Raw genomic sequence first — 13,149 nt, 5'->3', positions numbered from 1 at the left:
CTTAACCGACTGCGCCACCCAGGCGCCCCTCTATTTTTTTTTTTTTTAACGTTTATTTATTTTTGAGACAGAGAGAGACAGAGCGTGAGTGGGGGAGGTTCAGAGAGAGAGGGAGACACAGAATCTGAAACAGGCTCCAGGCTCTGAGCTGTCAGCACAGAGCCTGACGCGGGGCTCGAACTCACGGACTGCGAGATCACGACCTGAGCCGAAGTCGGACGCTCAACCGACTGAGCCACCCAGGCGCCCCGATACTATTTTAAATTATTTTTGTTAACCTATAGTGGAGAATTGATAACTCTAAAGATATATTTCTTTGCTTTTTCTATCCTAATTATGTCTAATTCTTTAGGCTTCAAGATGTAGTAAAAGTGTAAAGTGAGAAAAAATATTTGAAACTTTGAAAGACCTCTGCTCTGACTTAGCAAACAGCATCCAAATGCAGCTGTCTATAGTATTTGGATTTGAAAATATCAACTGAGTAGGATATTCTTAAATGGAAGCTCAGCAGCCAACGTATAATTAGCAAAAGGGAATTCTAATTGTTGCCCCTTAGACGGAGTTGTGGAAAGATGGGTTCACTGCTGTTAGGTGCTGGAACAGTATGCAGCGATGGCCACAGTCTTGTAGAGTTTGGGTTTCACGTCTCACCGTCCTCGTGGGCGACACATCAGCAAGTTACGTGGCCGCCACTGGGTAAATGGCCCTGCCTGTCTTCGGCTGAAGGACCAGCTGGGCAGACTTCACCACCCTTCAAACCATTCCTCTCCTGCCAGCAGCATATCTCAGCTTGGCTGCTTTAATGGCACCACAGACCAGGTGGCTTGCAAACAACAGAAATTGATTTCTTGCCCTTCTGGAGTCTACAAGTCTGGAATCGGGGGGACACCGTGGTCGGATTCCGGTGAAGGCCCTCTTCCGGATTGCCGACTGCCAGCTTCTCCTCCTCCCTAGGTGGAGAGGGAGTGAAGGGGAGAGGGTGTTCTGGGGTCCCTTTTATCAGGACATTAATCCTATTCATCAGGCTTCAATCCTCATGACCTCGTCACCTCCCAAAGGCCCCACGCCTAATGCTGTCACATTGCGGGGCTATGATTCTGAACATATGCGTTTTGGACACAAACATGTAGACTGAAACACAGCAAATAATTGAATGTGGGTGTGTAGCATTTGACAGTCATTTACCAAGAAGGAGATATTAGAGTTCAGTTATAACCTCCTTGCCAGTCACCGCATTTACAGTAGTGGTTGAGAATACTGATCTAACTTAGAAAAATTAGAAGCTTGTTTACAAAATCACATACCTATGTTAAGTTGAACAAAACCCTCACTAAACTTCAGCTGTTGAAATTCTGTTTAACCCGAGTGGCTAACTAAAAAGCTTCTTTAGGATGCAGAAGTCCAAAGTCTCTGGGCCTGTGGGGTCTGTCCCTGAGTGCTTCAAAGCACGCTTACATCAGAAGCCCATGTTAATGGTTTCCTTCAGTCTATAACTTCACATGGCCTCATTAAGTTCACCTTCTCAGCTGGATTTTCTTGTGTGAATGACATTAAGTGTTTTCTTCCCTCCCATTTTCTCTTTTTTTTCTTCTCCTTAAAGTGTCAGAGCAGAAGAGATACACTTGCAGACTGTATTTTTCCTCCAGCATTTTTTTTTTCACATGAGTGTTTTCCAGGGAAGGCGGCTCTATTTAGCTGTTAACTGCCATTTCCATGACCATCCCAGTGTCTCTCCATGGGTCCCCCACCCCCACTTGAATCTAACAGAATTTCCTACCTAAAATCTTCAGTGCTTTCTTAACCTTTTTACGACCTGTACATCACCTCTCTATCAGAAAAAGAGTTTATGTTTTGTTTTGTTTTTAATTTTTTTTTTAACATTTATTTATTTTTGAGACAAAGAGAGACAGAGCATGAACGGGGGAGGGGCAGAGAGAGAGGGAGACACAGAATGTGAAGCAGGCTCCAGGCTCTGAGCCATCAGCCCAGAGCCCGACGCGGGGCTCGAACTCATGGACCGCGAGATCGTGACCTGAGCTGAAGTCGGACGCTTAACCGACTGAGCCACCCAGGCGCCCCAGAGTTTATGTTTTAAAGGCAGGATGTCTGTTTTTTTTTTCTCAGAACCTGCAAAAATCACATTTAAGCAAAGCTCTTCAACCAGATCCACGGTCAGTGTCTCTGTTGAGGTGTGGCCAGGACTCCTGACTTTGATCTCTGCTGCCCTTCAGTTTTTCCCAGATTTCTATTATGGCCCAAGTAGTTATTCAGAAATGGAAGTCTAGTTAGTTTCCAGCAACTCCTGTGTTTCTATATAACTTTTGCTTCTTAGGGTAAGATAGATCAGTGGGCTAGACTTTTCTGTAGATGAGCCAATCAGTCTTGGAATTCCTATCACTTGTCATCTCTAATGATGATCAGAACCCTTGAAGGGATCTGCATGTGATGAGCTTTCACTCTAGGGTTAGCCATGGTGTTCCTGTTGTAGACACATCTTTACTTTTTCTCTGTAGGACTACATTAACTGTGCTGAGGTATGGGTGGAGTACACCTGCAAGCATTTCACGGTATGTGCGGCTGTGGGATCGTTTTGGGAAGAATTATGGGTTTTTTTGTTTTTTTGATATCTTTTAATGTTGGTTTGTTTTTGAGAGAGACAGAGTGTGAGCAGGGGGAGGGGCAGAGACAGAGGGAGACACAGAGTCCGAAGCAGGCTCCAGGCTCTGAGCTGTCAGCACAGAGCCTGATGTGGGGCTCAAACTCACCAACTGTGAGATCATAACCTGAGCTGAGGTCTGATGCTTAACCAGTGGAGCCACCCAAGCGCCCTTGGAAGAATTATGTTTTTATTCGTGTTTATAATAATAAATAAGGCTAGAATAGGCATTTAGGCATTTTACAGTGGTAATCGTCCGTAATTTATAAAAATGGCATCCTTTTATACTATAGTGTGGTGGAGGGTTGATGTGCGTACTGTCACAAAAGTGTCATGCTCACGTGCAAATTGGGGAAATGCTCCATTACCAAGGGAAGCAGTTTTTCCCCCATAGGATCCCTTAGATGCTTACATTCTAAAGTGCATTGGGACTCTTCCTGGGGGTCCAGGAAGTAGCATTTCTCAAACATATTTGACTTACGTGTAATTTTTTTCTAAGCAGAGGGACTTCTTTCCCTGTGCCCGGACCAGAACCTCAGTCTGGGAAATACTGTGTGTGTCAGAGAGCAGACCTTAGAAGCAGGCAGGACTGGGTTCACATCCTATTGCCAAAATGCTTATTTTCATCCACTGTTAAAAACTGAATTCAGGCATTCATTCCGAAAAATGCATGTATTGTGAATTTGCTACCTAAGGAAAGTATATCCGCGTGATCATGGCCCATATCAAGAAGTAAGGAATAAGCCCCCAAGCTCCCTGGACTCTGCTCCTAGTCACAGCCCCCAGCCTTTGGGGGCCACCATCCTGCCCTCTAACTTGATAAATTGGTTTTGGCCTCGTTTTAAACATTATATAAGGCTGGTCTGTTGATTTTGTTTATTTTGTCCAATTTTTGTTTTATCCTTATTTTGGAAATTTCAAACATATGATTTCCCTTATAATCCTCACCCAGAAATGACCAACTCGTGACAAATCTTGTTTCATTTATATCCTTACCCCTGGATTATTCTGAAGAAAATCTCAAACATTGTGTTTTCATCTGTCAGTTTTCAGCACATGTGTGTTAAATAGAGGATTCCCTTAATCTTATCCCAACAAAAAAAATTAGTAATTAATAAAAAATTAAAATCATTCAACGTTCAGATTTCCCCAGTTGTCTTGTATTTTTTTTAATTGTTCAGTCAGGATTAAAATAAGACCCATACATGGCAGTAGACTCCTAAGAGTTCTTTTAAATTACAAATTCTCTCTCTTTTCCCCTCCTCCTTCCCTTCCCCTTTTATCCTCCGTCTGTGATTTATTTGTGGAAGAATTTGGGTCTTTTGTCCTGTAGAGTTTCCCCATCTGGTCTGGCTAGTTGTGTCTTGTGGTGGTGTCCACTGTGTTCTTCTGCTGTCTATTTCCTGTCAGTGGGCAGTTAGTTCTAGAAACTTAATCATCTTCAGATTTGATTTTTTTTTGGCCCTGCGGGTGCTGATTTGCTACTTCTCCTGGGAGGCTCATGGTGGCTGGTTGCCTCCCTATATCGTGGGCAGCCGCCGAAGCTTGTTGCATCTCATAGTTTCTTAGGGGCTGCAAATTGGTGATCCTTGGAATTATTAGCAGCTTTTCTTTGTTTATTAGCTGGGATACTTGTAGAAAGACGACCTCCTCATATCAGGTATTTGGTTACCCTGAAGTGCAAGTTTGTACAGAAAAAGGCAGGATTGATGCTGCTTTTTCTCCTCTGCTAGTTGTAGGATAAGGATTTGATTCCTCAGCATCCTCAAAGGTGACCAGTGAGTAGTTGTTGGTATCTTTCATGGATTTAAATATACTTGAGTTACATTATTCTTGCTGATGCTCATTTGTCCCCTTTGCCCAGTGGGTGTGTCATCAAGTGGCTCCCGAGTCCTTCTGACATGCTCTCCATAGTCTTTGATGCCCTTCTCACTTTCTGTTATAAGATGTTCCAGCTGCCCTGGCATATTTCTAATCCCAGTTTCAGAATCACCACTAAGCTAAATCACTTAACTTGTCTGAGCCTCCACTTCCTCATCTGTGAAATGGGGATAATCCCGTTCATGCCAAGGAGATGAATGAGCATTAAGTGAGAGAATAAATATAACGGCAGCTCTTTAGATGACAGATATGTGTGATACAAATACCTTAAGTAACAAATACCAAGCACTTTACCTGTGAGCTGTGCAGCCTCATAGAGACCTTGCCAGGAGGCTTCACTGTTCCACGGGTCAGTGTACCTTTTCTGTGGAGAGACAGATAGTAAATATTTGATGCTTTGTAGCTCATACAATCTGTGTCACAAGTATCCAACTCTGTCATTGTATGTGAAAGCAGCCACAGACAATAAGAGTGAGCACAGCCGTGTTCCAATAAACTTTATGCACACTGAAATTTGAGTCTCATAATTTGGGTCATGAAATATTCTTTTGTTTGAATGTAAAAATCACTTGCAGTTCGTGGGCTGTGCAAAAATAGGCACAGGCCTGAATTTGGGCTGTGGTTGGCCGACCCCTGATAGAGATGACAAGAGTGAAGTGAGCATCAAGGTCGCTCAGCTCGGAGGGGCTGACTCTGTGCACTTCCCACAATGCCTCGGTGCTCCTGCCAGTGCCTGGGGAACAGCCTGGACAGGCAGGCAGAAAGTGGCACGCTGATTTTACCAGCATCCAGGGAAAGCTGTAACACCCCAAAACCTTTGAGAACAACGTTTTAGTCCTGACCTGGTGCAGACGTAGTTCCCTTCAGGGCTGTGATACAGGTGGAATTTCTCCCCTTATACTATTTCCTGCAGAATATTTGAAACTATTTCCTGGAAGGTATGTGATATATTCTGAAGTTATTTGTCTTTGCCAGCAGAAAAACAGCGACTGCCTTTCAGTGTCTAACACAGGTTTATTTTCCCCTCTTAGAAACGAGAGGTGAATACCGTTTTGGCTGATGTCATCAAGCACATGACTCCAGATCGTGCATTTGAAGACTCCTACCCTCAGGTAACGGATTTGCTTCTCTCATTTCCACACTGTTAGAAATTTTATTCTGTTGAATCAAATAGGCATGTTGCATGGGTCAGGCTGTAAAGTCAGATAATCTTTTGTTCGAATCCTAGCTCCGCCGTATCCGCGCCATGCTTTACTCAGTTACTTAACCTTGTGCCTCAGTTTCCTCACCTATAAAATGGAAATAATAGTCCTACACTCAGAATGGTTGTGAGGATTAGGTGAGATGTCATATGGGATCCTCTGGCACATTTGCTTGGCACCAGTAAATAAAGGGCCTGTGTTTTCCAGTTAAACTAACTTTTTATTTGGAAATAAGGTCCAGCTTCTTGGAAAATTGGAAGAATAGCTCAGAGAACTCCCATTACTCTTTACTAAGATTCACCAGCTGTGAACATTTTCCGTGTTTGCTTTATCAGTATCTTGTGTACACATGCACGCACATCAATATGTGTTTACATTTTTTCCAACTCCTTTGAGGGTATGTTGCATACATCATGTGACTTTGCCTCTGAAGAATTCAGTGAGTGTTTCCTAAGAAGAAGGACATTCTCCGTGTAACCACAGTTTGGGAATCGACTTCAGGGAATTTGACACTTACATTTTCCTATTGGCTACTCCACAGTCCATACTGTAGTTTTGTCAGCGGACTCAATAAAGTCCTTGATATCAGGTATTTTCCCCCCTCCAATACAGAGTCCAGTGAAGCTTCATTTAAAGTAACTTTTGACCTAATTAATAATTGATTTTGTATTTAATAATGTGATGTTCTGGCATTTATTGCCTGTGATCAATTTCTAGCTTAATACAAGAAAATTAATTACATGTTCTTGTGAGAAGTTTAGAATTCTCTCTAACATTTTGGTAAGAATGTTTTCACCATTTGCAGATTAAAATAGTTCATCATTAGAATTTACTGAGTAGGCACTGACTACCTGACATTTTTCTAGGTGTGATGAAAACAATATATAGTTGCGCACAACAGGCTCTTGGTAAGCATCGTTGAGTGAATAAAGCATGTGAGGGCAAAGTTCGTATCCCTTGTGGGTCATCAGGATCTTGGGCGCAGATGAAGACTGAGTTGCATTAGAATTTTTGTTGAGGAGCATTTGGTAAGACTTTGATCCTAGGGACCCATTTAATTGAAGACTTTAACACAGTAATTTTACTATAGTCCATTCCTAAGAGAGAGGAATAATTACACCGTACAACTCTGTCATATCTAGAAGCAACATGTAAAAGGTACCCCAAGGATCAGCCTGCATTCAGGACAGCCGCCCATATGAGTTGTGAGCCCCTTGTCTTAAGTGATTTAAAGAAATGATTTAAACAGCGGTGTTTTGAGTATAAACACAAGTACTTGTCAGTGAATTCTCTCTTCTTGACAGTAGCCAGGGGCAAGGATTTATATTTTCCTTCGAAAAAGCACCTCTGTGGTTCTCCCTGTCAGCAGGACTGGGTACATCTCAGGGTGAGGGCTGGTGGACATCGGTACCTGGGTATTTGGATCCGACCTTACGGACTGTGCACCATCCCGGGGTAGTGAGTGACATGGCCTTTGACTCCACCGGCAAACTCAGTTCATTGCCTCTCCACAGAAGTAGTCAGTAAATACAAGGTCATGATGGGCTAGAACAGGGGTCTGTAAACTGACCCATCGGCCACATGTAGCCCATCAGTTGTTTTTGTGAATAAAGTTTTATTGGAACCAGCCACACCCACTCGTTCACATGTTCTCTGGGGCTGCGTTTGAGCTTCCATAGCTGAGCTGAGCCGTTGTGATGACTCTGTGGCCCTTTGAAGAAGAAGTTTGCCCGCCCCTTGCATATTCATAGCTGTGTTGAATGGAGAGCTTCCCGAGGATACACACGACACTGCTCTAAGGCTCTTACGTGAGCTGTCCCATTAATCCTCACGGTGAGCAAGACACTGCTTTGCTCTCCATCTTACAGAAGACGATGATGAGTCTGAGCAGTGGCTTCCGCAAGACTGCAGACTAATACAGGGCCTAACCCACCCTAATAATTCCCCTTTCCTGAGTGATCCAGGTTTCCCTTATTGTGCTTGTAATTTCAAATAATGAAAGAAGGTTGCCTTTTAAAAATATCTAAGTTCTGGGGTGCCTGGGTGGCTCAGTCGGTTAAGCGTCTGACTTTGGGTCAGGTCATGATCTCACGGTTCGTGAGTTCGAGCCCCCACGTTGGGCTGTGTGCTGACAGCTCAGAGCCTGGAATCTGCTTCGGATTCTGTGTCTCCCTCTCTCTCTGCCCCTCCCCTGCTCACACTCTATCTCTCTCTCTCTCTCTCACAAATAAATAAACACTTAAAAATTAAAAAGAAAACTAAAAATACCCAAGTTCTATTAAATAAAATATGTTTTCTGTGTGATTTTGCAGCTTCAGTCGATAATTAAGAAAGTGATCGCCCACTTCCATGATTTCTCCGTTCTCTTCTCAGTGGTAAGTAACGTGCCTTAATTACCTTTGGAAATCTGTTTCTGAGTCAGAGGTTCGCTTGGTGTCCCGGGCCAAAAGAAATACTTAATGGTTCCTTATATAAAGTAGTTAGGTCTAAACAACCTCAGTATTTATGGCATAACAACCTAATCAGCGTCTGAAAAATTAGTACACAGACTGAAAGAAAAATATCATCTGTATTTCTTTCATGACTTACTAATGGGATGTGTGCCTGTCTTGAGCACCACACAGCCTCTCAAACATTGGAGTCAGACTGGACATTCTCTTCCTCCTCTCCTCTTCCACATTGATTTTCATAGGTGACCTTATGTCACACGTGCAGTCTAACATCGAAACTATGAAGTGGTGTTGAAATAATAGTTGTCTCAGTGTCTGACAGAATTGAGATTTTTCTGTTTCCTTCAAACTTTCAAATATCCTATGATGCCCCTTCAAGTTGGCTCTGGTGCCCTGGGCGAGTACAAACCTAGGGGATCCACTTCCCTTCCACTCCCCCCTCTTCTGGCTCCATTCATGTGCACTCACAGGAGTGTGTGTGTGTTTTTTAATTAAAAATAGAACTTGTTATTTTTTGGACATTTGCCATATTCTTCAAGCACCGTGCTGGACCTTGGCATGCATTGTCTCATACCGTTTTCACAGCACTGCTGGAAGTAGGAGCACTTAGGATTCCCACTTTACAGATGGGAAAACGGATGCTGGAGGAGGTGGGGTAATGTGAGTGAGGTTGCACAGTTAGTAAATGCACAGTCGGGATGTGGAGGTCACTCTGAATAACTGACTCTTCTTTCTATGGTCAGTACAATTGTAAAAAAGACTGAAGCCCATCTTGTGTTTTCTGGAAAAGCCCATGGTCCTCTAAAGATTGCCAGATGGTTCCCAAAATGTTAACTGTCCCAGCCCTGACCCCTGGGAACATGTAAGTGGTTTTAATAGTACTGGGCCCTCTCCCTGCTTTTAGGGGAGTCCTCTTCTGAGCTGCCTTAGAGAGATGAACAACTCTTTCTCTGCTTTGACCTTCGAGGAAAATGTGACCCGCAAATTCCTTCCAGTAACTTGCGTAAATTGCATGTAGAGTGCTTTTTTTTATTTTTAGGAAAAATTTTTGCCATTTCTGGACATGTTCCAAAAAGAGAGTGTCCGGGTGGAGGTTTGCAAATGCATCATGGAAGTTTTTATCAAGTAAGTGTAACACGGCATAACCGGGAGCTGGGATTCCCGATGACCTTGTGAAACCTGTTGATAAGAAATTGGTTTGTGTACTTTTGAAGCCTAATGATATGGATGTATTTAACATCCAAAATAGCATTGAAGGGACAACCACATAAAAGGAACAGTCATGATAGAAGTTTGTAATTAGTGCTTAAGAAGACAGAGTAATAAGTATTAGCTGGAGCCCGGCCATCACCTACGTTGTACTCTGATATGCATTTTGGAAGGAGCATTCTGTTAATGAACTCCTTACGGAGTAACATTTTAAAAGATAAAAATAAAGTCATACTCGTCAAGGTCTCAGGACTAGAGAGCTTTCCATCTTCAATGTTTAGATTTGTGATCAATTTTCCTATTTAGTTGATTTCCTTTTGTTGACTAAATCTGTGTTTCCCCAAACTGCCATATTGCTGGTGGAACATAAAATTATTTTAGGTGGCACATGGAGGAGAGATTTTGGTTTTGATTTTAAAAGTTGTAAATTTAGGGGTACCTGGGTGGCTCAGTTTTGGTTAAGCATCCAACTCTTGACTTGAACTCAGGTCATAATCTCGGAGTTCGTGAGTTTGAGCCCCTCATCAGGCGCCACACTGACTGCTTGGGATTTTCTCGCTCTCTCCCTCTCTCTGCCCCGTCCCCTGCTCATTCTCTCCCTCTCCCTCTCCCTCTCCCTCTCCCTCTCCCTCTCCCTCTCCCTCTCTCTCTCTCTCCCTCTCTCCCTTTCTCTCTCAAAATAAATAAACTTAAAAAAATACATAAAGATTGTATATTTAATTTAAGGTATATTAGATAATATAATTAGTTTAATTGGTGTTTTCATGTATTCTGTTAGGACAAGGTTAAATTTAAAAAGTTAAAGTTGCTCTAAAGATTAATATATAGATATGGCAAAATAAAATGTATTAAGATGGTACCTAAAGAACCTCAGTTTGGAAAACAGAGTTAGATGTTGCTTGAATAATGTATGTTTTAAGCTTTCCTTATGTTGTCTTCCTAAAAGATTAATTCCATATGCTTGGAACAAATATACCTACTTTCCCCACATAAGGACTTGTTATAAGACCTTGTCCTTCTATATTATTTGAAAAGCCAAATTAATAATTTTGCCTGGCACTCAACACAGTTATAGACAGGTCGTAGACTGCTTTAGAGGGTTCAAGAAATGTAGTAAAAAAACAAACAGGTTTGCCCTTTGCCTGGCTTAGGAATTGCAGCAGTTTTGTAGGATTTACCATAATTTTAGGAGAAGTTAGAATATGTGTAGAAAAGCAAACTTGTTATTGAAAGAAGAGTTAAGAGAAAAACAGAATATTGCCCATTACATGTTCAGTGCCAGCTGGGTAATTTGCTGTTTCTCAGATATGTGCAGATGAGAAACTCATCCATATTTTCATTGCTGTGGGTGGACATCGCTTTTACCATTGTCTTTAAATGTCTTGTAGGCATCAGCAGGAGCCCACAAAGGACCCCGTCATTCTGAACGCCCTTTTGCACGTTTGCAAGACCATGCATGACTCTGTGAAGTAAGCCACACTAAAGGCTGAAACATAACATGGATTGGGTCTTAATACCATGTAAATAGTACATTGGGGAATTACTGCTTTAAGCTGCCACTGTGAATAATATCATTTTGTGGTGTCTATTAAAATTCTTGCTAATGAGGACATTCCAGCCCAGAAGAAGAGAGAGTGAGGGTAACCTTCCTGCAAACATGAGATGGCAGATGTTTTTACAAAGGGATTTCTGTTGAGAGAAAAAGACTGGTTTCATCCAAGTGAACTCAAACTCCATGTCTCCTGGAGACTTGAGAGCAGCAGATAGGGGAGTAATGAGTTCACTCATCCAGTAACCTAAGCTTCAGATTTCTCTCATTATTAGCCAGCTATTTGAAATTCAAATGAAATGGCATATATTCCTTACATGAAGGGCTCTAGTTGTTTGGCAGACTTGAGGCCCAGTCCTGTCCATCCATTGGCCTTACCTTTTGGGTCAAAGGCCAAAGTATGACTCCTTTGCTTTCTAGTTGTTTTTTTCCTTACGTGTTTCCACTTGGTTGTGTTTGAAGCAGTTCCTGCTTATTTGTGGCTTAAATTTTAGTCCCCAAAGAATTTTTAAAGCACAGCAGCTTGATTCAGTGGAAAATGTTCTAAGAATTGAGAAAATGGTTTTGGAACTTAACCATCAACAAGATGAATTGTATTTCTTTTTTTTTCTTCTGAATTTTGGAATCTTTGTTTTCATGGCTTTGTGTTTGCAACCTCAGGAAGAGTTATAAAAGTAAAAATATCAAGACTTTTCATAATAAATGGAACCAATGAACTTTTTAGTTGAGCAAAAATAGAAATAAAGGCACAAAACACATCCAGAAAGGCACTCTTATTGGTAGGATCCTGGGTTTTAGCTTCAGTAACATGGCAGGTTTATTTCTCTCTTGCTAAAGGTGTGAGACCAGAAGGTTGGGGTAGGTAGGTCTGCTTTAGAGGACCAGCCAGGTCCCTGCTGTCTCGTTGCTCTGCTATCCCTCGGGGATGTTGTCCTTGTCTTCCTGGGGGCAGCTGGCTTACCTCCACCATGGGCATGTATAGCCCATGGGCATTGATGGACAGTAGTTTTCTTTCTGGGAGGAAACTTGGAAGGCTCACCACCACTTGTGCTTCCATCCCATTGGCCAGAACTGTCATATGGTCACACCCAGCTACAAAGGAGGCTGGGAAATGGGAATCTCAAAGAATGAAAGGGACATTGCTTTGTTAGCGGGTGGTAAGCAGTCTTTGCCAGTACTTTCCCCTAGAACGAACCAATACACAAGAAACTTGGCTCCTGTTTGCTGTAGGCTCTTAAGTTTTCTTTAAAAATAAACTTGGGGAACTGTTAAGAGGCCTTCACATGTGTAATGAAAACTAAGGACGTGGCATTTTCTTATTTATATTAGTATTAATATTGCTATTAAATAGAGGTAGTTGCCATCTGTAATGTACTTTAAGATGCCTCCCCAGAGTGAGCTGGATTGATGGATGGAGAGGGAAGGGGATAGTTATGTGATAGAGCTGATACTGTAAAAGGATAATTGTGGGATCTGGGTGCTGGATGTATGGATGTTTGCTGTAAATGTCTTTTGACTTTGCTGCATGTTTGAAATTTTTTACGACAAACTGTTGAACTAAACTCCTCTGAAATATAAAGTTTGAAGTTGGACCTTGCTGTCCAAATTCCAAGGGAAAGAAAGTGAACCTTTCTTGGAAACACCGTCTTTGGGACAGATGAGAAACACACATTTAAATTATGTTCATTTAGATTATATATTTTCACCAAAAGAAACACAGCCTGTTGGGAGTTTTTTAAATCTAAAAAATGCACAATGTTCTTACCTGTTAAATTGTTTGCTTCTTCTGTATCCTTTAGAAACTTGCATTTATTACCTCGATGTTAATTATGTACAATTATTGATTTTAGTGCACTCACTCTTGAGGATGAGAAAAGAATGCTGGCATATTTGATTAATGGATTTATAAAAATGGTAAGTCTTGGGGAAAAAGTTGCAGTGCGCTTGGAATGTGATGTAATTGTTTACTCTTACTCTGGGGAAAGCAGTTAACATTATGTTCCCTGGTGCTTTTCATTTTTATTAAGATAAGATGAAATTAGAAAACATCTTACATTAGCCAGCACTCCCCTGGGGGCAAAGAGAGCCAAGACAAACTGGCTTAAGGAAAAAATAAAGGGGAGGGTGGGGTGGGGGACTTATTGGCTCATGTGACACGAAGTCCAGGAATGGAGCAGCCGGACACGGGTGTCTCTGTGGTGT

The 13,149-nt window shown here is 42.0% G+C and overlaps 1 protein-coding gene across 2 annotated transcripts in view; it reads left to right on the top strand.

The window, feature by feature from the left end:
* The window catches only part of VPS35L (VPS35 endosomal protein sorting factor like), a 118,424-nt gene that overhangs the window by 65,414 nt on the left and 39,861 nt on the right, over positions 1–13,149 (top strand). For both annotated transcript variants that reach the window (XR_015245701.1, XM_086692934.1), the window contains exons 18-23: positions 2,514–2,567; positions 5,569–5,649; positions 8,052–8,114; positions 9,229–9,314; positions 10,787–10,867; positions 12,798–12,861. Coding sequence is in view for 1 of the 2 variants with exons in the window: in XM_086692934.1 (XP_086549060.1) it covers positions 2,514–2,567; positions 5,569–5,649; positions 8,052–8,114; positions 9,229–9,314; positions 10,787–10,867; positions 12,798–12,861 (429 nt within the window). In the remaining variant the exon portion in view is untranslated. The remainder of the gene's footprint in view (positions 1–2,513; positions 2,568–5,568; positions 5,650–8,051; positions 8,115–9,228; positions 9,315–10,786; positions 10,868–12,797; positions 12,862–13,149) is intronic.

Source organism: Puma concolor, chromosome E3 (assembly GCF_028749965.1).
Source record: "Puma concolor isolate L17-30 chromosome E3, mPumCon1.1.hap2, whole genome shotgun sequence".
NCBI classification, from domain to species: domain Eukaryota; kingdom Metazoa; phylum Chordata; class Mammalia; order Carnivora; family Felidae; genus Puma; species Puma concolor.
The sequence above is the reverse complement of the archived record's forward strand: the minus strand, read 5'-3'. Positions and strand labels throughout refer to the sequence as shown.